General features: G+C 45.6%; 1 protein-coding gene across 3 annotated transcripts in view; it reads right to left on the bottom strand.

Annotated features, from left to right (window-relative positions):
* Nucleotides 1-26,094, bottom strand: part of NFATC1 (nuclear factor of activated T cells 1) — a 131,853-nt gene that overhangs the window by 93,923 nt on the left and 11,836 nt on the right. The window contains exons 1-3 of one of the 3 annotated variants that reach the window (XM_028737510.2): nucleotides 24,503-24,971; nucleotides 15,264-16,365; nucleotides 6,020-6,179 (exon numbers count right to left, since the gene is read on the bottom strand). In XM_028737510.2, coding sequence (XP_028593343.2) covers nucleotides 6,020-6,179; nucleotides 15,264-16,365; nucleotides 24,503-24,590 — 1,350 coding nt within the window. In that variant the 5' untranslated portion in view covers nucleotides 24,591-24,971. Of the gene's footprint in view, nucleotides 1-6,019; nucleotides 6,180-15,263; nucleotides 16,366-24,502; nucleotides 24,972-26,094 lie in introns of those variants that run through there. The other 2 variants (XM_028737512.2, XM_028737511.2) reach the window with 2 other exon arrangements.

Raw genomic sequence — 26,094 nt, 5'->3', positions numbered from 1 at the left:
TAGGTCAGTGTTTCCCAACCGGTGTTCCGCGGCACACTAGTGTGCCGCGAGACGTTGCCTGGTGTGCCGCGGGGAAAATTCGAAAGATTTTTTTTTTTGTAAAAGTCAAATTAGGTCCTAATCTATCCCTCGAGCGCCTCTTGTCCGTTATTGTGACACATGAAGCGTGTTCCCGCCCACTCCCCGCCCTCCCTTGCTTCTCTCTCTCTGTGGCGTTCTCCGCAGCTTCCTGCTGGGCATGCGCAGCTCGCCTCGCGCTTCCATTCCGGCCCCTCCTTCCCCCGACTACCCCGCCGCTCCGTTCCTTTCTCTTTCTCGCGTGTCAGAGAGCGGCGGCGCGAGCGCGGCGGTTCCCTCAGGGCTGATGGAGGGCTCGAGGAGGAGGAGGCAGGACGTGGAAGCGGAGAAAGCGGCGGCGGCCACCCCCCACCTCTGGCTCGAGGCCCGCGTAGAAAGCTGAGGGGGAGAGATAGATAGAGGTGGGCGGTGGCGGCGGCGACGACCAACCGCCACAGTAGTTGTAGCGGTGGCGACGGCGAGCAGGGACTCCCGCTCTCTCTCCGTCGTCTCTCTCTCTCTCTCTCTCTCTCTCTCTCTCTCTCTCTCTCTCTCCCGGGCCCGTCCGTTGAGTCTCCCGCGCGCCTCGGCTACAAGATGAGCATCGAGATCCCGCCGGGTCTGACTGAGCTGCTGCAGGGCTACACGGTGGAGGTGCTGCGGCACCGGCCGCCGGACCTGCTGGCCTTCGCCGCCGAGTACTTCGCCAAGCCGCGCTCTCCTTCCTGCCTCGCTTTGCTGCCTCCTCCCCCCCACCCCCAAAGCTTGGAGGTTCCCCGGCGCCGACCCGCAGGTTTGACCCCCTTCTCACACCTGTTCGCGCTCCTTGCACGGAATGGGGCGGATGGGGAGGAACAGGGCTCGCCGCTGCCTTCGCTCGCCCTCCCCCCCTCCGCCGGCGGTCCCGCGATTCTTGGCTTTTTGGCGGTTGGCACAGAAGGAAGGCAAGGGGGAGGGGAAAAAATTGAATCTTACACTTTCGCGCGTCCCTCCCGGCGTGACGCTGCGCGCTGACGTCACGGGGCTGTAATGGTGGTGTGCCTCGAGATTTTTTTCATGAAACAAGTGTGCCTTTGCCCAAAAAAGGTTGGGAAACACTGAAATAGGTACCACTCTGGCGGGAAGGTAAACGGTGTTTCTGTGCGCTGCTCTGGTTTGCCAGAAGCGGCTTAGTCATGCTGGCCACATGACCCGGAAGCTGTACGCCGGCTCCCTCGGCCAATAAAGCGAGATGAGCTCTGCAACCCCAGAGTCGGTCACGACTGGACCTAATGGTCAGGGGTCCCTTTACCTTTAACTGAAAGTGAGCGCACCAGGACATGTCTAAACAGCTGTTTCCCCCACTATCAGCAAATTATTATAAAAGGCAAAAACAAAGCGGCAAAAGGACAACTGAGCAAACAACTTGGGAAGACTTCCACTAGCCATGGTTTCCCATTTTGTCCCAACTGGGAAACTGTGGTTAATGTCTTTGGAACGAACCTGGATATGAACAAAGCCATGGGGCTTTTCTATGTTTTTCTGGACAGGCTGACCAACAAGTCATATGGACAAAGGACAGAGAAACGCTGACAGATAAAAGGTGAAGTGGCAGGCAAGTCCAAAACTTTACAATTTAATGCTGTATTGTGTTTTTAATATTCGATTGGGAGCTGCCCAGATGGGCAGGGTATAAATAATAAATTATTATTTATGATGATGGTGATGATGATTATATATCCACTTGCTGCTGAATGGAGGGGTTTGTCAGCTCTAACCCTCGATTACCCTTTACTTCCTCTTCTGTTTCCTGTGTACAAGGCCTCTAGTGCTGAAATACCCCATAGCACTTGAGAGTGAAAATATGCTGTATGTGCTCAGTATCAGAGAAATCAAATCAGTTGCCTAGGGCCACACAGGATGTTAGTGGGAGGGAAGGATTTGAAATCCAGATTCTTCAATTCCCAGAACAGAAGACTCTTTTTCTCCCTTTGCAAAATACTGAATATAGAAGAGTCATTATGATTAGCAACACAGTTTTATGAGACGGGGCATGAAACCCTTTGCCAAGCATTACCTCACGGTGGCCAATTAACCAGCACCTTTGATTAGCCAGTGTTCTCAGAACATTTTTAGCTCTTTCTAGGTGTGTCAAGCTCATCTCACTCTCCAAGCATTTAGAAATCCTCGGGATAACTCAGGGCTGCCATGGTAGCTAAACAAGTATACAGCAAATGTGTAGGAGTGTGGGAAGTGAGATTAAGCGCTCAGGTGACTTTATGCATATTCATTCTGAAGGCGGCAAAAATAATAAGTCACAAAACAGTTGAGTGTGTGAGGCTGAGGTCCCTCCCTGAAAACAGGTGACATCTCCCTTATCACTAATTATCTCACTTGGTTGAATAGCGCTGGGGGGAAAGAGAGAAGGCTAAAGAAGGAATTGAATGAGGAAAATGAGGAATGAAGCCCCGCACAACTAGATTTAACGTTCATCCAGCCAATGCTATATCTGTGTTGTAACAGACCACCCAGCTGTGCCAACTGCAATGACAACATACACATGCGAGTGCTGGTTCGCACTGGCAATTGTAGTGAGATGAGAAAGGAGTAGAGAGCCTAATAATATACAGCTCAGAATATGTTGAACCAACACAGAAACTAAATGTGGTAAATGAAATTGTGCATCAGATAGAGACTGCTGCAGGACATGGCTCCTGTACATTTAACAGTTGTGCTCATGAGGAAATTAACAGCAGGCAGATACACTTCCAGTTTTCCTTACACACTCTCTTCAAAAGAATACAAAGAAACCACCACTGACCCAGTGTGAGGGCTCATGCCTCAAGTGGCGTTGATCCAGCCTGACTTCCAGGGAGGGACATCACAGTCCCTTCTCCTCAAAGCCCAGGCGAAGATGGGCTCACGCCACTGCTAACACTGTGCCCAGAGCCTCTTTGCCCTGTCTACCTCCTCAGCGAGCCCTATGGCTGATACAGCAAGGTCCTTCCAGGAACAGAGTCATTGGAGGACATCCGTGGGAACCAGCAATTCTCAGCAAAAGAAGAAGAGGGGAGGAATTGCCAACTGAATAACCCTGGCACCATGTTGTCTCTGATCCTGATAGCAGACTTGAATGGGGCTATTATTATGATAATATTTTATACGCTGCTTTGAGTTCGTCTTGGGGCTTTAAAGCGGGATATACCGTAAATTAAATTAAGAAGTAAGCAAACACTGGTGTGCAAGGCTCTAGCTGTCTGCTCAGGTTCCAGCCATGTTTTGCCTTCTGTCCTCCTGATTTCCAGCTCTTTAACTTTCTATAGACTGACTACTTCCCTCAGGAGATGTTAGGCTGGTATGAGTCAGGATGCCTGAATATTGACATCCCTTCAGATAGATAGATAGATAGATAGATAGATAGATAGATAGATAGATAGATAGATAATCAATGGAGACTTTGGAGAGGGGAAAAGGATGCTTGGAATACAACAAAAATACTTAGGGAACCCCCTGCTCCACCCAGAATTTTGGTTTTTTTCCCCCATGGAGAAGGAGAACAAAGAAAAACAAGCTCCGCTTATTCCAGGGACTGAAAACTAGATTCATATTCATTACACCCATGGATCTGAGGTTTGCTTTCCTCTTTTCCTTCCAACTTTTTTTTTTTTACTACATCCCTTTTCCTTTTCTTCAACCCTGCCTATGCAGAGACACGCAGCAGACTTCGTTTTATTTCCACACACTGTAGAAAGAGATTGCAGGGGAGTGCCAGGACACATTTAGCCCAATTAAATGTTGGCACTGTGTTCCATCCCCCCCCCCAATCATCCGGGTGGAAATTTTAAAGGTCAAACTGGCCACTGTGAATTGATGCCTCCCATCTACATTTCCTTGCACTGGGCTGCTAGCAGGGTACATACAAACAAATGTATCACTAGAAATTTTAATCTTAAACATCACTTGTTGTTTTTGCTTTAAATACACAAATAATGAGATAGGCGTGATGAAATTTCCACAGTGAAATGTGCTAAAGAAGCTAAACGGTGGTAGTAAAATCTTTAGCTATCTCTCTGGAATTCAAGACTTAAAATTATTCCCAGCTGAAAACCACCCCAAACTTGCATTATTGTTTTATTTTTTCAAAGAATGAGCAGAGAGCAAATTTCAAGAAAGATTCTTCCACCCGCTAAAAGCTTTTAAATAAATGCAGGCCACATGAGAGGAATTTCAGGCCCCATCAAAGCAAGTATTTGATGAGCTTCCATAAACACCCAAGCATTAGCCAACCCTATTTGTTACACAGGTATACACTGACTGTCTTGTCTGTTCTGCTTTCCGTGCAGGAGGTCTCAGTTTCAATCCTAGAATATCCAGGTAGGTTTCAGAAAAGACTCCTGTCTGAAACGCTGCAGACCCTCTCCTAGTAAGCATCAACAGTACTAAGACATCCCAAATGGGAGGCTCTCATGGTATACAAATGGTATAGACTTCAGTAAGATTTCTTATGTAAGCAAGGAAATCATGATGTTGCCCCATTATTACTGATAGAACCATAATTCAGCTACAGAAGATTTGAAGGTACACTGCTCAACCTGTAGCTTTCAGGGGACGAATGGTTGTGGGAGAAGGAAAAAAGTAGACAAAGAGCCTTGCTTTCCAATTTTGAATTATTCAGACTTGAGAAAAGCTTATTTCCATCTGAAACAAAATGTAGCACACTCGGAAAACATTTATGAAAGAAAAGCCAACAGACTTCGTAAATACAGCAAAAGAAAACTCCTTCCTGCTTTTCTCTCAAGAAGTCTTGTTACAATCTTGTGCATGCATCAATTTCAATATGAACGATGTAACAATATCAAGAAGCCAGAAACATCCTGCATTACACAGAGACTTTGAGCAATTATCTTTGGACATAGGAGTGTGGAGCCAATACTGTGGAATATATTGTTGCATATTCTGAAAATGTGCAGTATTAAGGAGACTTGCTCTGGGTATTCGTAGCGCAGTTGTTATCACTCACCTATCATTGTATCTTCTTATGCACATCTCCTGAGTACATATTCAACAGTGATATATGGCTGTTGCTGAAAATGTTTATTCATGCTGCTGTAATGCACAAGGATGACCACGCCAACCAGCTTGTCCCTGCACCAGTTGGGCACCTTATTTCAGGCTACCAGAGCTCATGCACATAATCTGATCGTAGGAGTTAGGCTCATCTAAGGACCCTGAAAGCAATGGTTTTAAACACACCTAACACTGCATAGAATTGCAGCCTGAGTAGGTATGTCAAGTGCTACATAACTGTCAGCAAACAGAAGCATTCTGATAGTAACCACATTATTGTGGTTCTGTATGAAGCACACTGTAGGGCACACATTCAGTCTTTGGAGGCCTGTTGTTGTTGAACCAATGAAGGCTCACGCCCAGTGCAAAGGAGTATATAACATGTAATGTTTGTTTGATATACCACCCTTCATCATAAGATCTCAGGGCGGTACACAGGATAAAACACAGGATAAAAACAAGTAAATAATTGGAACAAAACAGCAAAACAATAACCTCCCCTCTTCCTACAGACACATTTAAAAGGCTGTAGAATATTAATCAGCCCAAGACCTGGTTGAAGAAGAACATTCTCACCTAATGCCTAAAAATATATAATGAAGGCACCAGGTGAAGCTCCCTGGGGAGAGCATTCCGCAACCGGGGAGCCACTACAGAGAAGGCTCATTATCGTGTTGTTGCCCTCCGAACCTCATGTGGAAGGGGCACACAAAGAAAGGCCTTGGAGGATGAACACAGAATCCAGGACGGTTTATAAGGGGACAGTTTATATGGTTCAACCAAGGCCAAGACGTAACTTTTGGAAGTAGCATACCAACCAAGGTCATCAAAGCTTGTTAGAATTTGCAAGAGATACACACAGGGATCCTTGCCCAAACAAACAAGCCATCTTAGCGAGCATGAGAAAGGCTATTACCTGGACCACTGGGTGTCCCCCCGCAGACGCCTTGACAGCCCCTCGACTCCCTTCGGTCTCGTAATGGGCTCGGTGGTGGGACTTCGGCTGCACTTCAATCCGAAGTTCATAAGGTCCTGAGTGAGACGGCAGCTGCCAATCCAGAGCAGGCAAGGATGGGCTGTAATGGAAAGCCACCGCGATTAAATATTAACATCCAGTCCACTATCATAAACCGCAAGAATCTGGCACTATTACTTTAGAGGCCACGTTTAGCAGTTCATCCTTCACCATCTTACACTTAAAATTTCATCAATGGAGATAATGGCATGACATAAGTAATTTAATAGGTAATGGTTATTTTATGAAGATTTATGTATGGCACAGATTTGATAGGCCAGATGCAATCAGATGCTTAAACAAAAACGGAAAACATTTTAAGCTTGGTTTTAAAAAAACACACCACTTAATGCGTCAGCCCATTAATCAAAATGGACAGATGCAGATAAGTAAGATGTGTGCATGGAGGGTGGGGGGTGGAATCTATTCTGAGTTAGACTCTGGGTGAGGTTGGGTATCAGAACTTCAGTTCCTCCAATTTACATTCAACCTACTTTGTTTTTGATCATGTTTCAGCAGCAACCAAAATTATTTAGTTTGCTTCAGCCACAGATTGGCTCAGCCATGTTCCCTCTGCACTAAGGGTTTATCTTTGCTTTCTTCAGCACAGGCAAACTGACTTCAGCCAGCAATGAGTCCATGCCTTCCTGTGGAGAGTTCACCTCTATGACAGGCAGGGCAGATGCCAGAACAGGATCTCTCAGGTGATGTTGCACCTGTCTTTCAGAGATTCCTCCTCCCCTCTCTCAACAACATCTAGAGGGCCACACATCTCCGCATCTACCCAAGGTGAAAAATGAGCCCTGAGTTGTCACATAAGCGCAACCATTTACAGTTTATGCAGGTAATATAGGTCAGTGGTAGCCAATCTTTTTGACAAGGATGCTACAAGTCAAGTCAAAAATATCAGAGTGACCCTCTCTTCTACATGTATGTTGCCTCACATGGCTGTTGAGTTGGGGACTAGGCAACGTCACCTTGCAGGAGGGGCAGGTACAAATACATACCTGACAATTTATCGGTTGGAATTATTTATATCCTGCCTTGCAGCTTGAGTTTCCAAAACAGAAACAGAAAAGATCCAGCAATAGCCTAAATGTGCGTTCAAAAGTAGCAATGAAAGTTAAAAGGTCCCAATTGCCATTAAAAGCATGCATGAGTCTAAAAGCCACCAGGTAGGACACTGAGAAAATGAACTGGGGAAGAAGCAGTCCACAATCAAGGTGACACAACCGATAGCTCAGCCAGTAGAGAAGGAGACTCTTGATCTCAAGGTTGTGGGTTTGAGCCCCACACTGGGCAAAGAAAGATTCCCGCATTGGACTAGATGACCCTCGTGGTCCCAACTCTGTGATTTCATGAAAAGGCCCTGTGTCTCATGCCTACCCCCTCCTCTCAGAAGGTGAGGATACTTTGAGCAGGGCCTCTGAGGAAGATCTGCACAAGGCAGTTTCATGTGAGACTCAACAGTCCTTCCAGTCCTTCCAGTCCCAAGCCACTTACGAAGTCTTAAGATCAAAGCCAACTTAACTACGTTATAGCCAGGCCCATGGCTCCTCCTGCTTCCATCCAGTTCTGCCATAAAGTCCTGCTCTCTGTGCCACAGACCACTGAAAGTCAAATCTGAGTGAATGACTTATCCCCCCTTATAGACTCAATGGTTGGTGTGAATAGGATCCAGGGTAAAATCTACTACCAAAATATTATCTACAACTATAAGAGGCAGACACCTCTCCATCAATTTAAGTCAAAGCTGCTATGATTACAGTGTTGCCATGCCACACTGTCTTGAGAAGCCTGAGGTGACTGGCGTAAAGTTTTCACTCAAGCACAATTGGCAAGTTGATGAGGCTCATCCTGTTCTGTGTACATCTATGTATGCTAGCATTTAATGTTCCTGGATAATTATCTGGAGCTCCCGCTTGACTGCAAGAATAATTTATATAATATAGAGCAGCTGCATAACTCATGTTGCAGATCACTTCATGTTATGAAACAGATGCTTCCATCTTTAAGCCAGTTCATATATGATGGATTTCGCTCTCTCTTTCCCCTAAATATCTATCCGATTGTGACATTTCCAGGGTGTTTCGTTCTTAAAAGCTCTAATCCATCAATCATCACAAAGTTTGGATCCTCTAACTTTTAAAGGGAGATGGAAAAAAAAAAAGCAAGGTGAAGCTGGCTGAATTAAAAAACACACAAACCAAACTTTATTTTCTCTCCTTAAGATCTTAGAGGAGCACCTGAAACACTGACTGAATGTTGTTGTTGCTGTTGCTGTTATAAGGCAACCCTGTAGTTAGGCATGCCATAATTAAAATCCCACTGCAAGGGCCGACCAACAAAAGTAATAATAATAAATTGAGAATTAAATGCAGTTTTCCTGACAGAGGAAGTGGCATGATGCTTTAAACAGTTTCATGGGTTGTGGCTTGGCAATGCAATTTCCTATTCTAGGTTATCTGTATTGTGCACTTAATTTCCTGCAGCACAACTTACTTAAAAGGAAGAGATATCAAACATATATTTAGATTATAGAAGTTCTTTCATGGGGGAGGGGACCAGGAGAGCCCAACTGCATCACACACAGGATAATATCCTGAAGAATACATGGGCAGATGCTCAGTGGAGACAAGAGCTGTAAACTGGACTATTCCATAAGCATCAGCTGTTTTGTGTAGATCTAAAATTAATGTAACATATGAATGAGACAAACATGTTTCAAAACCCATGTGCCAGGGTTGGCTGACTGTTGACGTATACCCTCATTGACAAAGCTGGGTTTCCTGCCATGTTCATGTGTAGATTGGCCCCTAATCAGCAAAATCCCAAAGTCTTCTTTGGAGCTAGACTGATCATCAACTGGCAAACTCACCCACTGTTATTCTAGTACGAAAATTTAATACTCTTCCAGGACTAGCTTGGCTGTGAAAGTGACTGCAGCCACACAAATGCTTGGAGCAAGGCAGAGTGGGTGGAGCCAGTGCAGCAAATAAAGTTGTCACAATTTTCCTGGTGTTTCTTCTTGCCTTTCACAGCCACCCGCCACACCCAAATTGAGCGAGTGAAATTAATCCTATCGTGTCATGAAAAGCCTTCACTGATTAATTTGTATGCATCGAGGAGCAATCAAGGAGAGAGGAGTCAGATCAGTTAACAGAACTGGCAACGATTCACAACAGCAGTTGATCGGTTTAACAAGAGTAACAAACAGAATGTCAAACTGCACAGGTGATGCCTAGTGACATCTTATATGTGGTGATCACATGAAATATCATTATCTAGCCAGATCTTTTTCTTTAAAACACCTTTGTCTCCTTTTGCAGAAAGGGACTGAAATAGTTCGCAGTGGAAGGAAACTGGAAATTAAGTTTCCAACAAATCCCTGTTTTCAAGCAAAGTTTAAAAAGTTAGGAGAAAAAGTGATCATACTTAGGGTCCCTAACGCTGAATTTTACATATGGTATTTCAATCATCCACTGATTGAAAGTGCTGGTGCTGAAGAAGGATTTTTAAAAACACCCTATTTCTAGACGAATTCCAAAATCAAATTTATGAAATGTCTTATGATATAAACAATATCAGGAGCCATGGTGGGGAGAGGGCTGAATATTTGGATTTTCATTTTGTCAATTGGCAAGGCAGTCCACATGCTATCATTTATAGTGAAAAGGTACAGGTTACATTACAAATAGGTCATATACAGGCCACACTATCATATTACTTTACTGCAATCATTTTAAAGCAAACATATTCTGCTTTTTCTTATTATGTAAACTGGGGTGGGCACAAACAATATATTACCTTTGGTCCCCAAAAACAGCAAACAGACAAAATATGTAAGCCAAAAGGATCAATAACATAATAGCAGCAAAATAATAAACTTTAACTAGGTAGCCTACACATAACACGTGGAAATATGAAAACTACTAATGATCCCACAGATGCTGTGTTAAGCAGTAAAATGCCCATAGCTGTGGTTATTTCAGGAGCAAAGCCTTCTTGGCAGATGGCGCATATATTGTACCCTGTGGAATCAGACAGCTCTGTTGATCAGTGCTATTTAGATGCCACCTTTCAGGGCAAAGCCCTACTCAAGTGGCTATCACAAACAATTAAAGGAGAAAATGCAATACACTGCATTTTTAAATATTAAATATTTTAAGAAAGTTTAACATGATGTTAAAAAAATCCAACTCACAGCACGTTTTTAGTTAAAATCTAGCTGAAATAGGCATGCCTTTACGGTCCATTTACTAACTGCTACTGATGTGGTTGTGTGTATCTCCCTTGGGAAGGGGTACCATAAATACAGAGTCACCACCGAAAAGGCCCTGTCTCTAGTTCCTGTGGGGATTCCCTTGGGCTTAACCTAGTTTTTAGCACCTACTAGTTTTAGTCCTACTACAAACTTGGGGCTAGGATACCTAAGGGGCCACCTTGCCCTCTATATCCCTGCCTGGCAACTGCACTCCTCAATGGGGCAATGCTGAGAGTGCCAGATGGCCCCAAAGTGAACTTAACCTGTGGGGTGGAAACCTGGCTTTTAGTGTTGTAGCTCCAGCTCTCTGGGATCAATTACCAGCCGAAATCAGCCAGCCTTCTAGTTAGGTACCCACTGAAGACATTTTTGTTTAGAGAGGCTTTCCCCAAGGTGCAACCTGCTCACTAATGGTTTCCAGCAACTGGTATGCTGCCTCTGACAGTGGATGAAGCACATAGCCATCACGGTGAGTAGCCTTTGCTAGCCTTAGCCACCATGAATTTGCATAATCCTCTTTTAAAGCCAATGCTTTATGTAAACCACTTTGAGATGCTTATTAACATCTTTTGTACTTACAAAAGCAAGAGCTGTAACGTATCAGAAGACTTTTGCAAAATTCACAGTGGGGTGGTTCCTTTTGGCATGGTACATGCTGGTACATACTGATGCTAGATACTAATACATTTGATTATCTAATCTTGTGGTGCGATACCAAGAGGGAAGTATGTATTAATACCTGGCTTATGTTGCACACAACCTGGTTGAATGAAGGCAAACGTCTCCCAAATACGTACACCAGAATTCTCTGCACAGCACTAAGCTTATTGTGAAGGGAGGCTTTGATCTTTAGGCATTCCATCTCCCTAGCCATGAACTCAGCTGAACCATCAACCAGCTTCGAGTGCATTGGTGGCCTGATAAAAATTCTGCTGGTGCACCAAACATCTCCTTGTTTGAGCTAACTGAGGTGGTTTCAAGGGTTCTGTTGACGTCTCCAAAGACCATTAGCCTTGGGCGTCTTCAACATTCATGCCAAAGTGGTCTGCCTTATCAGGAATGACTAAGGATTTCATGGCCTTGGTGGTATTCAGAGATGTGTATATCTGGGCAAGGCAGCCTTCTGATCACGTTTTCAGTAGGGGACTAGGTTAAAATTATCTGTGAGCAGGAAAGCCATATTTGATTCTATTGTCATGGACAGATCATTCATTACCTGGATTTACCCACAGCTGTCTGCAACCTCTACAGGAACAAAGGCTGAGTGTAATAGGACTGCCCCCCCATATGGATGAACCTGGGTGGTTTTCTTAGGTAAAAGGTAAAGGTAAAGGGACCCTGACCATTAGGTCCAGTCGTGACCGACTCATCTCACTTTACTGGCCAAGGGAGCCAGCGTACAGCTTCTGGGTCATGTGGCCAGCATGACTAAGCCACTTCTGGCGAACCAGAGCAGCGCACGGAAACGCCATTTACCTTCCCGCCGGAGTGGTACCTATTGATCTACTTGCACTTTGACGTGCTTTCGAACTGCTAGGTTGTTAGGAGCAGGGATCAAGCAACGGGAGCTCACCCTGTCACGGGGATTCGAACTGCCGACCTTCTGATCGGCAAGTCCTAGGCTCTGTGGTTTAACCCACAGTGCCACCCGCGTCCCTCTTTCTTTCTTAGGTAACCAGGAGTTTTTCCTGCAGGTTTAGCCAGCAGTCTTATTGAGGCTCTGGTCTCCACAGGGAATGAGGGACTTGACCCAAGCTATCAATACGTTCACTCCCAAGTGTTATCAGCACATAGAGCTCTATCAGCACCTTGGTAATCCATAGTGATCCTTTCTCAAAAGCAAGATTGTGTCAGGATTGTAGCTATACCTAGATGCTGTGTCTTTAACTAGAAACCATACGACGTTCAAAACCAGAGGATGCCATTTCTATTACTTCGCTAGACAATTCCCTGTCAAAGACACTTAAACAAAAGCTAAGAAGGATTATTGAAATATCTCAGCTTCCCTTCTTTCTGCCTCACTAGGCTGTAATCATTTGCCTCAAGAGCATTTTCCATCATAGATGGAGAAGTTTAGATAAGTTATTCCATTTTGCTGGAAGCAACATGATTCACATGGCTATTAATCTGCTTGTATCAATACTTCCCTTATGAACTGCTGGTTCTGCTGTAAACATTTTCTACATGCTAAATCTTGGCACGCAAGATTAAAGGCTACCTGGTTGCAAACAGAACAGAACCTTAAAATGCACACAAATACATCCACACACAAGGCTCTCAATGTGGGCTTTGTGCAGGAGCAGCACCCAGATGTTTGGGATTAATCCAGAATCAGAATCTCAGTGCCAAGCATGCAATGAGGATCCACCGATTCTTATGATTTTAAAGAACCAAATGCCAGTGATCTCCACAGTTCTTGGACAGGCTGGCCTGGCAAGTATTCTCTCCAGTGAAATCTAAGGTTGTAATATTGAAGCCACTTTCCTGCAAAAGGTTGGCCTCTCCCCATCCCACTCCGAACCCCAAAGTGTTTGCAAAAAGGGGTTGAGGAATTAGAAACTCAGGAAGGTTTCCTTGTGAATGCTAATAAAGTAGGCTCCTGGAGACACCATTCAGAGTTTGCATGAAACTCAAACACCATTGTGAAACTAACCAGCCATGCGCACAGTGGATGGCTCTCAGCAATTCCCTATCTCACAGTTTCAAATCCCCAACTATAACATGGAAATAAAAATGATCTCACCCGGTTATTGTGGATACAAAATGTAAAATTATAATCACACCAATTCTTACATCCAAATAAGAACTTCCTTTTAGGGTAGAGGGGCCTTGTTGACATAGAGGCAGGTGTGGTCTTCCATATGATCATAGATATGTGAAAAAACAACTATTACTTCAGGAATTTTCCAATCACCCTTTTGTTTTAGGATTCCTCCCCCCCCCCTTTATTACAGAGGTAATACAATAGTTTTGGCAAATAAACCATTCAACAGGGTGGATCTTGGAATCTGTGTTATTTGCTGGAACCTAACCTAGACTTTGAAACAGAGCAGATGTATCAGAGGGTGGGAATCCCAGCTCAATCGTGACAAATTATTGCTGGGGGTGCACTTAAAATAACAATTTCAATTGTGTGCTCCCATGATTGTATTGACATCTGCATTCAGTTGTCCAGGGTTATTTAATATATAATACATATAATGAAAAGTATTTATGGGTTAAAGGAAGCTTGGTCAGGGCATTTGATTGGTAAAATAACTTAAACCACAATTTTACAGTAGCTTCCAGCTGTCCTGAAGCACGAGTTAATGAGATCACATGGAAACAGACTGAAAACCAGGAAACATTTTTTTTTTTAACACAAAAACAAAACAGTGGAAAAATGCTGGATTTTACTTTCATTAACACACTAGGGAATGCTGTGTTCATTTTAACTGCAGGTGATAAAATGTTTATTTCCTTTTTAGAAAACAAATCTCTGTTAGCTACTGTATGATAAAGATTCTGGTGGTCTAATCACCACTTGATTCCCCCCCCCCCCCCATTGTTAAACACACATGTGCAGGGCCCTAACCTACCCACATTTTTTTCTCAGCTAATGTAAACTTTTGGGGAGATAGCATCAGATAATTTCTTATGCAGGAGAGCTCTGAAAATCATTGTTCTCCTTTAGAAGTAAGTTGGCAGTTCTGGAAATCACTGCTACAACCCACACTAAACCAGTTTAGGAGCTAGCATGCATCTACATCTGCCTGTGAGTTTTCCATTCATGATGTTTAGAACTTTAATTCCCAAACAGACCTTGTAGGTATCTGGTGCACATTTCCACACTTCCTCATGGTGCAGACATATCCGTCACCCATCACCACATTACATGGGGGCTAACTTTAGGGGTGGAGTGTGGGGTCTGTGGGCAATCCCCTACCCCATGTTGATGGACTCCAACTCTCAAATGTACAGGATTATTATTTTTTAGTACAACTAACCAATTTAACTAACAGTATAGAAAGCAAGTAATTACTACCTTATTTTGATGTGCTATACAGATATATGCACACACACACCCCAGCCATAAAACCAGGATTATTTTTTTTAAAAAAACACCACTGTCCTACCAATTATTCTGAAGCTATGTATGAATAGGAGGAGAAACACTTTTAGAAGAGATTCATTTATTGCAAGGGGTTGGACTAGATGGCCCTTGCAGTTCCTTCCAAGCCTACCATTCTATGATTCTAAGTAATGTAAAATAAGGAGGAAATGAACAGGGAAGAAAAACTCTGGTAAGATGGAAGGGTGGCTACAGAAAGCATCATGAGATCAGGGGTTGCATGAAGCTCCTGCAAACTGCCAACCTGTGCCCTTAGGAATAGGATATTAAATATACAAACAGGCCACTGGGAATTAAAAACTAGGCCAAGCCAGTCAAAAGCCATACAGTAGTGTGTAAAGTTAGGGCATGTCATTTTAAAATTTTTCCCACTGTGCTTTCTTTTTTATAAATGTTATTCTGTAACATCTATTTTGTTATATTACTCTTATACAAAGTTATACTGTTTTCAAGGTTGGAAAAACAAAAGAGAAACAACAGGAACCCAGAGGCAGCCATATAGCAATTCCAATAACCTACAGATGGTGGCTTGATGCTGCCTTGCTATTGGTCAATGTGAAATTAAACCAGGGGACACCACGAAAGAAAACGGAAGCACAATGTTGTAGGCCTGATTCTAACAGGCGCCACCAGAAATCTTGTCTTTGACTCTTTAGATGAAATAACAACAAAAAAAGGGGGGAGCGGGGAGTCAGCAGGGACAGGGCATTAGGAAAAGTAATATGTATATCTTTTTACCCCACAAAAAAATAAATCCCACAAACTTGTACCTCATGTAGGATGATGGGGACAATGGCTTAGTTTTGGCCCATGGATAGGGATGTTGTGGCACTGAAAGGTACTGATCACAAAAGCTTCCTTTCCTGATGTGCTGAAACCCCGGAAACTCTTCTGGCGACAAGTCGGCTGTTGGCGATATGGTCCCATGATCTTCCCCACTCGGTTCGGTCTTGAGAGTCATGGACTGGGTGTGATCGATTGCCGTTCTCCTGGACTTGGTAGGAATCCCGTCGTTCATGTCTATTGTGCTGTCAGTGGTGAGGGCGTTGATGGCTGCGACGATGGCCGAACTGGTGTACTGGTTAGTGTTTCCTAGCCATGTCTCATCGGTCACGCTGACTCTTGGAGAAGTCTGGGGAGAGGGTGTTGGAGAGGGGTGTGGCGAGTAGGAAGTCTGCCTGCCGTTCAGGCTGTATTTCCTTTTGTTGCAGGGAGAAGATGGCCTGGAGTTGCGAGTGCTCAGCCAGTTTTCCTCGGTGATGCTCGTTCTGGGAGACGCCGATGGCGAGTGCCGGGGCGAATTAAGTAACGTGCAGGTCACCATGCTCCGTTGATACGCTTCCTCGGCGTCCGTGGTCTTGGGCGACACACACGGCGATTGCCAAGGAGATGTCTGAGGCGAAGTATAGGGATAAGAGTAATTGGATTCATAAGACGATGCTTCTGAATTGCAGCTTCTGGAAGACAGGCTGCTTGCTGGACTCAGGCAAGATGGGTCTCGATAGGCCTCTATGTTCGGCAGGTTCAACGTCGCAGTTGTAGGCGATCTCTTGGCGTTTGGGACGGGCTCCTCGATTTCCGGATCATGGAAGAACTGGTTGTTGTTATGATGCAGCCCCAAGTAAGAGGTTATTTCGATTCTAGGGCTTTCTAGCGCTGGCACGCCATTAGGTCTGACGTTGGGAGACAGATAATATCCGGCGGTGCCACTTTCAGCATGCCCTCCATATCCCGAAGGATGATTAGTTGATGGGACAATCGAAATGACTGGATTGGATGTCTGAAGGCCATGACATGGAGCTGACAATGAAGGATGTGCCACACTTAGAGGCAAGCTGGAATTTATATTTGAAGATGCATAGTTATAATGTTCTGTAAAAACAAAACAAAAGATAAAAAAACAAAAAAGAATGGCATGAGATGTTGCACACGCAAGCGAAATTCATTAGCAAACTAAATCCCAAATGCGATCCAGTGGATAGGAGGAGAGCTTCACCAGGGTTCAGACACCACTTTAGCTATTTCTATTCAGTGAGCAGGCTCTTTGCTCTTTGTTCTCCTGCTCTGAAGGGGGAATTACATTGATAACCCAGTGCAGGGTTTCCCAGCAGGACCAGTGCTCAGAGAGGATGGGAACTGTAGTCCAAAAACAGCTGGGGACCTGAGTTTGGGAAACCCTGACCTAGAGGAAGGGGACCAGGGGCTCTTCAGATATTGTTGGACTCCAACTCCCATCAGCCCCAGCCAGCCTGTCCAATGGTTAGGGATGATGGGTGTTGTAGTCCCGCAACATCTGGAGGGCCACAGGTTCTCCACCCTTGCTTCCTAGAAATGATTCCACAGAATCGGAGCATTTGATTGCACAATGAAGGCATATTTGGATGCTACCAAGAAACAAATGCAAGCTATCTCTGCATCTTCGTGTGTGTGTGTGTGTGTTTCTGGTGCAACTGACATTGCCGTGACTCACAAAGCTCCCAAGCAGAAAGAAGAAGCAAGGGTTTGATGCATATCTTGAACTCCCACATCTAATTCACAGAGGAGTTTGAGCTGCTGTTACAATGGATCACACAGAGAGAATGGCAGTCGCTCATTTATCTTTTCTCAGTGCTTCCAATACACATTCAAAGCTGCCCTAAAACTTCACTGCCATTATGTGGAATGCATGGAGCCTTAGCGGCCAATCTTTTTTTGGGAAAGAGTGGTGCAAAACATGAAGCAGTGACACTGTGATGCCCAAATATGCATCTGTCTGTGCTCTGGTGTGGCTTTGCTTCTAATCTACTGAGCTTGAGAGCAGAGAACAGGGCAGCACAGGAGAGGAAGGTCTGACTCTATGACGTACCTGGGCCCCGTGGGTCCCTGTGCTTCTGTCCAGACATGCCTGCTACCTGTGTGAATTGTGGCGCCTGTAGATTGGCCACACATGTTATTTGCATAATGTGCATTGTGCTTTATACAGTGTTCCCTACAATGACTTTCTTTCAGTGTAGCTTCTGTCAGAGAACGGTGCATTTGAAAATGCTGTGTTTCAATGCTTAATAACATTGCTATGAGGAAATGAAGATTCCAGCCTTCCTAATAACTTCTCTCAATATTATTTCCAGGCTCAGCATCGGCACGCATAGGTCCCAGCACTCTGTTAGAGCCCACAAATGCCACTTAACCCTGGCCAACCTTTAAAAAAACTTCTTTTTTAACAGCACTGGGCAGTTGAGTCTCAAAGTCACCATTTTAATTTCCTCCAAAGCCCCTTACATAGTACTACACCAGGGCATTGTGGGAAATTTGAATGGTGGCTTTCTGCTGCTAAGCAACACTGCAGCTGCCTGCTGTTACCAGGTAAGTCTGCCAAAGTTCACCCACAGAGAAGGGGATCCACCAGAAGGACATTTACAGAGAGCTCCCCTCAAACTTGCATCCTGTTCCTGATGATCTCTTCCTAGATTGCACTTCAAAGCAACGTTTGTGGGGGGCAAAAGTCTTCGCGGGAGTTTTTAACACTGAATCCAACAAGCAAATAGTGAATGAACAAAATGCCTGAAAATAAATAAAAGGACACACAAAACTAAGATGGAGATAAATGTTATATGAAAAACCATTTTAAAAATCTTATTTCAAACTACAACTCATACAGATTAAAATGTATTTGCAATTTGTCTCAGACTGTTGGTATTCACCACAAATGTTTTGAGATAAAGTGTGAGAGAGCATACTTATGCACAGTAAACACATGAAACTGTACTAGACACACAGACGCATGTTGCGCAAAAGAAAAAAGAGCTTCTTCTTCCACATAAACCAGCACAGCTGATCAGCCAGAGCACAAGCAACACCCCACCCACGGTCTTCTTACTTCAATAACTCAACTTGGAGCAAAATGGCTCCATTCACTCTCCAACATCAGATCAGTACAAGTACAGTGGTACCTCGGGTTACAGACGTTTCAGGTTACAGACTCCGCTAACCCAGAAATAGTACCTTGGGTTAAGAACTTTGCTTCAGGATGAGAACAGAAAGCGCACAGCGGCAGCGGGAGGCCCCATTAGCTAAAGTGGTGCTTCAGGTTTTGAACAGTTTTAGGTTAAGAATGGACCTCCAGAACAATTTAAGTTCTTAACCCGAGGTACCACTGTAAGTTCTTTTCTCAAAGCCAATGCCGAAAACAAACCAGATTGTGTGTGTGTGTGTGTGTGTGTGCGTGTGCGTGCTGCCTGTTAACCATGAAGAAGCAGCTGCAGTTTACAAAAGCACATAGAAATGGAGGTTGTTTGGAAATATTTAGAGAGTTGTCATTCATCTGAGCTTCCTGTAGCCACCAAATTTCATCAGACGGGCCTGCTAGCAACTCAGTCGGAGTGGAACTGCATGATACGCTTAACCCGGTTCAAGTTGTGAGTTTCCTTGCAGCTTTTCCACATCCCTGGCTGCTGCTGGTGGTGAAGAAATTAACACTACGACATTTGCAAGCATCCCTAAACATAACAGGATGAAGCAGAGATGACTCGACATGGAGCAGCCCTGTGCCATAGACACACCCTCTGAACATGTGCAATTTTCTATTCTCCTTTTCGAGAGGTGTATTAATCTGCTGAAAAGCTCCTTGACATCACTTTCAGCAGCAGCGGAGTCCTTTGAGGCTAATGGATTTCCCCTGGCCACTCCTTAGCTGGCTACTTTTTTGACCTTGCATGTTTGCATTTCTGACATTCTGCTGAAGTCACATTTTCTACCTAGCCCTCTGCAACCATGAGGGCTTAAAATGTATGTGCATGTGTGTGTGTGTATATATATATAATTTAAGTTGACTCAGTGGTACAAGAATCCCCTTGCACTCACAGGAACTAGCAGCTCTGACCCCACTACAAAATAAAACCGTGCATTTACCATTCAGGTTATTCTGTCTGTATGTTTCTGAATTGAAGCTACCTGCAGTTTTAACATGTCTTTTTCCGCTTCGGGTGCTTTTAAAGAATCCTGTACTCCTGATTGATTGAAACAAACAAGTCAAGGCTTCTTCACTTCCTTCACATACAATGTTTGTTTCCTTCCTTCCCAGGAGACAAATGCCCCAAGCGCTGAGTCTTCCCTACTTACAAACCCGAGATCTGGAAAAGCTGTTAATGATCAGGCTGTATTCCCAACACAACTCAGTCCTCTCTAGCATTGCATGTGCAGCAGAGACTCTGAGCTCCTGGCGGCTTCTCTTGTTCTCTCTCCCTCTTTTTTGTTTCTTACTAATATACTCAGCTCCCTCAGCTCCCTAGTATTTGGGTTTGATAAATGATTCAAAGTGAGACATTGACACACGACACAAAACACCCAGCTGCTCTGTAAGCAGTTCAGAGAGATATATGTTCGGCTGATTTTTATCATGCCACGCATCATTAATATATTCAACACCCATACAAATCCTTTTACCAGATGCCTTAGGAAACCTGGATATTGACCAAAAGATGTTCATTGACTTAGAGGGGTGGAGCAGCACAAATAAAACAGGGCTACACTGCTCTCATCATGCAATTCAAATCAATGGTGTTTGCATTATGTTCGTGCAAAATATACACTGTCTCAGGGGTTGGGGAACCTCACACCCAGGGGCCAAATGTGGCCCTCCAAACCTATCCATCCTGCCCTCCAGACTCTCCCCACACCACAATCTCTCAGCTCTGCACCCTCCTCATTAGTTTTTGCCTGGCTGGAATGTGTGTGAATCTGTATAGAAATTACTGCGTAAAGGAAAAATATACATTCACTGCTCCAGCCCACTTCTGGTCTGCGGCCCCTGGAAGGTTGCACAGAAAGGAATGTGGCCCTCTGCCTTGAAAACATTCCTCACCCCTTGCACTGTGTGTAAAAGTACTTGGGGCTGCATAAAAGGGCAGCTACTGAACTGAACACAATCCACTGGAAATGCTGTATGACAGCCATTACAAGGATAAACAGAACCAGGTTCTTAACACTAGGTAGTAGTGGTCTTGGGGAAGACATGACCCTGTCCGTACACTTTTATATCGTGCTAGGTCAGATCAGGTGAAAACCTTGCTTGCCCTTCCCTGGCCACATCTCCATCACCATGGGATCCCATTGCTACCCACAATATTATTCATTGGCTTACCTGCCCTTCACCATAAGGCCCCAGGGCAGGCAACATATATACCCACATAATATAAAACACAACATACAAATTAGTTTGAAAAGGGTTTATTTTTTTTTAGAGCAGGATCTCCCATAGCATTTAATCTTCCACAGTGAGGGGGATTCTTGTGTTCAAATAACAACAACGAGATTTATTGGTGTGGCTGTTCAGATCTGCCTGTACTAAGAAGAGCTGAGGAGGTGGAAGTGGTACTTGAACTTAAAGGCCACACCTGGCCTCCTCCAGGAACAATGTTGAGAGGGGAAGAGGAAGACCCTCACAACAGTCTCCAGGTAAGGCATGCACTTCTCCTGTGCCGTTTTCTGTTCTGTGTTCCCTAACTAGATCCACAGACAACGTATGCATCTGTGCCTGTCCTCATCATACCCACAGGAGACACAGGAAGGACTGGTACTTCCTGTGGAACTTAGTCATATAAATATCTTGCTCTGTGCCTCTGGGCTGATTTACACCGGTGAATATCTCTAGCCAGCAGTGTATGTGGGTATGCAACTGCCTGAGGAAATGTTTAGTATGAACTGGTCTGTGCATGTTCAGAGCTGGAAGCAGGGCCGGATTTGGTTTGATGAGACCCTAAGCTACTGAAGGTAATGGGGCCCTTTATATGTCCAGCTGTCCTTTGTCAACAACAAATTGTCAAGTTTTTTGTGTGTTGAATATATGCTGTATTGTAATTTATGGACCTGGGGGACGCGGGTGGCGCTGTGGGTAAAAGCCTCAGCGCCTAGGGCTTGCCGATCGAAAGGTCGGCGGTTCGAATCCCCGCAGCGGGGTGCGCTCCCGTCTTTCGGTCCCAGCGCCTGCCAACCTAGCAGTTCGAAAGCACTCCTGGGTGCAAGTAGATAAATAGGGACCGCTTTATAGCGGGAAGGTAAACGGCGTTTCCGTGTGCGGCTCTGGCTCGCCAGAGCAGCAATGTCACGCTGGCCACGTGACCCGGAAGTGTCTCCGGACAGCGCTGGCCCCCGGCCTCTTGAGTGAGATGGGCGCACAACCCTAGAGTCTGTCAAGACTGGCCCGTACGGGCAGGGGTACCTTTACCTTTTTAATTTATGGACCTAATAGGTATCTAAAGCCATTTGTACATAACAAATAGGAGCCTACACAACTCAAAACATTGTTGCTGTATGTAGGTTTTATTTTATTTGTTTTTTATATTATATTTTGGAAAGGTACATCCAGTGGTTTTTTCCTTTAATTTTTTTTTTTGGGGGGGGGGGGGGCCAAGAGAGTGGGGCCCTAAGCTATAGCTTCTTTAGCTTATATGTAAATCCGGCACTGGCTGGGAGGCATCTCAGGGATTGCAGCTAGACTTTTTCCAGGTGCCACAGATATGACACCCTTCCAAGGAAAGTAATAGCATTGGGTCACGTTGCACACTGATATAAAGTTGTTAACAACTGGATCGTAGCCCAGCACCTAGCATGGATCAAACCAACGGTATCGCCATCCTGTCTGTAAGAAAAGACTGACTCATATATAGCAGAAAATGTAAGTGGGTTCTGTGTTGCAGGCCAGATCTGAAAATATGGAAGAATGCTCACAATTCACAAGATGCTTCCAGAGTAACTGCATTAGGGAGTGTTTAAGCCCTCAAGCAAACCTGCATAGGGGAAAACATGGATAGGAATATCCTCCAAAATAAGAGGTACGGTGGTCCTGTTCAAACATAGAATTTTTCTGGTTTCTTGGACTGGAAAGATGTGAAGTGCCTAAATGGTGCCGCCACACATTTAAGGGCTCTACTATATATATTTGTCAGTCTTCTCTTAAGAGATGGTGGTGAAACCAGTGGTTTGACCCATACTAAGCTCCATTCAAAGTTCTGCTTCGATCAGGGTACTGCCCTGTTTAGCACCTGTTTCCCCAGGTGCCTCCACCATCTGAAATAGGACAAGTGGCAACCAGAGACAGCCTTTTCAGTGATGGCTCCTCGGCTTTCAGAGGTCTTCCCTGGCAGCTACTTTTACTATCATTCAAGGAACAATCTTATACACAAGAAAGTGGCATAGAGCAAGCTGATGAAATTAAGCTGGCATAAAGTTGCACCAGATCCAAACTCTGTTCATCAGCGGAATTACTCCTGGCTGAGCCAGCCTAAGCCTGGCAGTGGGAAAACAAGCCTTTAAAATAGTGTTTGAGTTACACCATGAACTGTAAGGCCTCACACTGCCAGCGGAACCCAGATACTTACTCTTACGTATCCACAGTATTCCACAGAAAAGTGATGGCTAGCTTCTCAGGATGGGGGAAGGGGAAGCTACTGCTTACATTCAAGCTGCTTGTGAGAACTGCATCCCCACCCAGTCATCACCAGTCCCTCCTCCTTCAAGCAGCATGTGGCAAACAACCCCCCACCCCCACAGAACTTCTCAAGCTGAGCAATCAGGAAAGAGGCTGGCCCCAGAGGTTTCCTGCAACCGCTGGGCTTGAGTAGTATTGCTGGGAACCTTTCATCAAGGACTGTCTTCAAAGGCCCTTCTGCTCCCAGACTGATGCAAGGACCAACTCAAGTTTCCCCAAGATCCTCCCATGTCTTCTAGCCAACGGTTCCTATTGAGCATGCTCAGAGTACACAAATGACTATGCAGAGAAGTATACACACCACATGCCATGGTTTTGACTATAAGAAGGTGGCATACACATAATTGACAAGGACTATGATGGCATGACACTGGGGTTTGATGTTAGTGGGGCAGCCAAAAAGGTTCCATGTAACCCAGGCCTTTTTTTCAGCCAGAACTCATTTCCAGAGCTTCTCAGGTGGGCGCCATTGCCATTCTAAGAGAACAAGGGAGGATTTCATGGTGAGTTCTGGCACCTCTTTTTCTAGGAAAATAGCATTGGTGTAACCAGTACATAAAACCTGGTCTATAGCCCATCCCAAAGCACAGGCTGCCCTGGCTCTGGGCCTTCCATGGTGTTTTCCCTCCCACTCCCCTTCCTCTTTCTTCAGCCTCTTTGACCCTCCAGCCTGTCAAGCCCTTTGACTCTCCAGCACAGAAGGCAGCTCGCTGCAGCGTGCCTTGATCACTTTTATCCCACTGACCTCACAGCAGCCACGCAGGCGGCAAATGCTTCTGAATCCCAGTTGCTGGAAACCACAGAAGGGGAGCACGCTCTTGCGCTCCAAGCCTGCTGGCTGGTTTCTCACCAGCAACTATTTGGGAAGAGGACGTTGGCCTAGATGGGCCGTTGGCCAGATCCAGCAGTCTCTCCTGGATGCTCCATCCGAGAGAGGGCCTTTCTGCAAAAAGACACTTGCTTTGCCTTTACTCCTTCTAGCCGCACACATCTGCAAAGGCTTCTCAACACGCATCAGTGAAACCTGAATTCTACTTTCCCTTTTCCTTCCTTTCTTTTTTTTAAAAAAGGTTGCACAGGTGGGAAAGGGAGGTCACATTACCCTGAGACAACAGCAGCAGCAACACCTGTTTCGCGAACCATTTGGAACAGGCAACCTCCTAGAACCTTAGAGTTGGAAGGGACCACAAAGGTCATCCAGTCCACCCCCCCCCCCGCGATACAGGAATCTCAACTGATCCAAGTTTGCTCTGCTTAAAAACTCCCAAGGGAAGGAGTCTGAGTGCCCACCACCACCTCTGCGGGGAAACTCTGCTCGCTTGATCCGAGCTGACCCGTCCCTTAGGGGAAAGAATCGCAGCCACGGGAGGCGCCTCCAGATGGCTCCCTCCTTCCCTCCCTCGGCTCCGCCTCTGCCGAAGACCGTTCTTCCTCCGTCCCAGAAGAACCGCTATATTTAACGTGCTGCAAATAAACTAACCTCTTCTCTCCCCACCCCCCACTTCAATCCCGGGAGGCCGGAGTCGCCGTTGCCTCGCCACCCACCTTTGCTGCTGGCGCCCTCATCGCTCTGGTTAAACTCGAAGAGGAAATCGAAATCGAACTCGGGCTCTTCCTCCTCCAGGCTGGTCATGGCTTGGGAAGGAGACGCAGCGGCAGCGACCTCCTCCTCCTCCGACGGCGCGGGGGGAAAGTTGCCGCGGGCGGTCTTCTCCCTTCGCAGCCCCCGGACACCTGTTGCCGCGCCAGCGAGCGAGCGAGGAGCCTCCGCCGCCGCCTCTGGACAGGCCTGGGGGTCGCGCTGACCTCCGCGCCGGGCAAAGCTACCCAGGAGCTGCCTACTCGCTGGCTGGCTGCAGGTCCCGGGACGGCGCGGCCCCTCCTGGGCGGCTGTAAGGCGAGCCTGGGGCGCGCGCTCGCTTATCGCCCGATCGCTGCCTGTCTGCGGGATCCTCCCCCTGCCTTTGTTGATCTACACCCGGAAACATCAACAAGCGACTTGCTCTGCCCGCCTCGCGCTCTCGCTCGCTGGCTGGTTCCTCTTTTTTTAAAATAAACCCTCTCTGCTCGGGTTACAGGGCCGGAGGGGGGGGGTGCAGCCAGGAGAGGGACGCTGGCCTCTCGTCTCCTCTGCCGCGGCCACCTGTCCGAGTTAGGCTCCTGGGGGGGCGGAGGGGGTCTACCTCCTTCTCCCTTTCAAGTTGGCTGCAGTGTTATTTGCTTCCATTTCTCTCTGCACCACCACCCCTTTCATCTACACATGCTTTGGTGAATCTTTCCTACTTCCACAACCCCAATGGCCTTGGTGATGTGGTCTGAAAGTTGCCTCACATCTTAGCAATCGGGCATTTTCCCGCAGATGCATATCCAAAGGCAGATGCAGAACTCCTTTGGGGAGGCATAGAAATTTTATGAAATGAATATTCCCTTCCAAAAAGAAGAGTACATTCTCTGAAGATATTTAGTGGGTGACCAGGAAACCCCCCAGCATGTTTCCCTGTGTGTTTAAAAACCTTCCTGTTGAAAACCCATAGCTTTTCCAATTTTGTTGTGCTATAGCCCTTCAGACAGTAATAATGTAGCATTGGGAAAGCACAGAACTAACAAAGCAGAATAAAGCCATTGGTAATATACCTCCTCTTTCCATATGAACTGGACCCTGTGATCATCATCTGAAGCCCTTCTCCGATGCTTCATCCATGAGAGGTCCAGAGAGTGACAACTTGAGAATTGGTGGCTCCTGTGTGTGGAATGTTCTCTCCAGGGAGGCTCAACTGGCACCTTAGTTACACATTTTCCCTCTATGACCAAACCTTTGGCTAATTAACAACCCATGGCCTTTCAAATGTTTTGTTGTTTTGTTGTTTTGTTGTTTTTTGTTGTTTTGTTGTACCCCACCCATCTGGCTGGGTTTCCCCAGCCACTCTGCATGGCTTACAGCACATAAAAATTGTAAAACATTAGACTTTTAAAATTTCACGATACAGGGTTGCCTTCAGACGTCCTCTAAAAGTCAGATAGTTATTTATTCCCTTGACATCTGATGGGAGGGGCAGGAGCCACTACCGAGAAGGCCCTCTGCCTGGTTCCCTGTAACCTCACTTCTTGCAGTTTCTTTCTGTTTAATTATGTGTGTT

Source organism: Podarcis muralis, chromosome 8, assembly GCF_964188315.1.
Source record: "Podarcis muralis chromosome 8, rPodMur119.hap1.1, whole genome shotgun sequence".
In the NCBI taxonomy this organism is placed as follows: Eukaryota; Metazoa; Chordata; class Lepidosauria; order Squamata; family Lacertidae; genus Podarcis; species Podarcis muralis.
The sequence above is the reverse complement of the archived record's forward strand: the minus strand, read 5'-3'. Positions and strand labels throughout refer to the sequence as shown.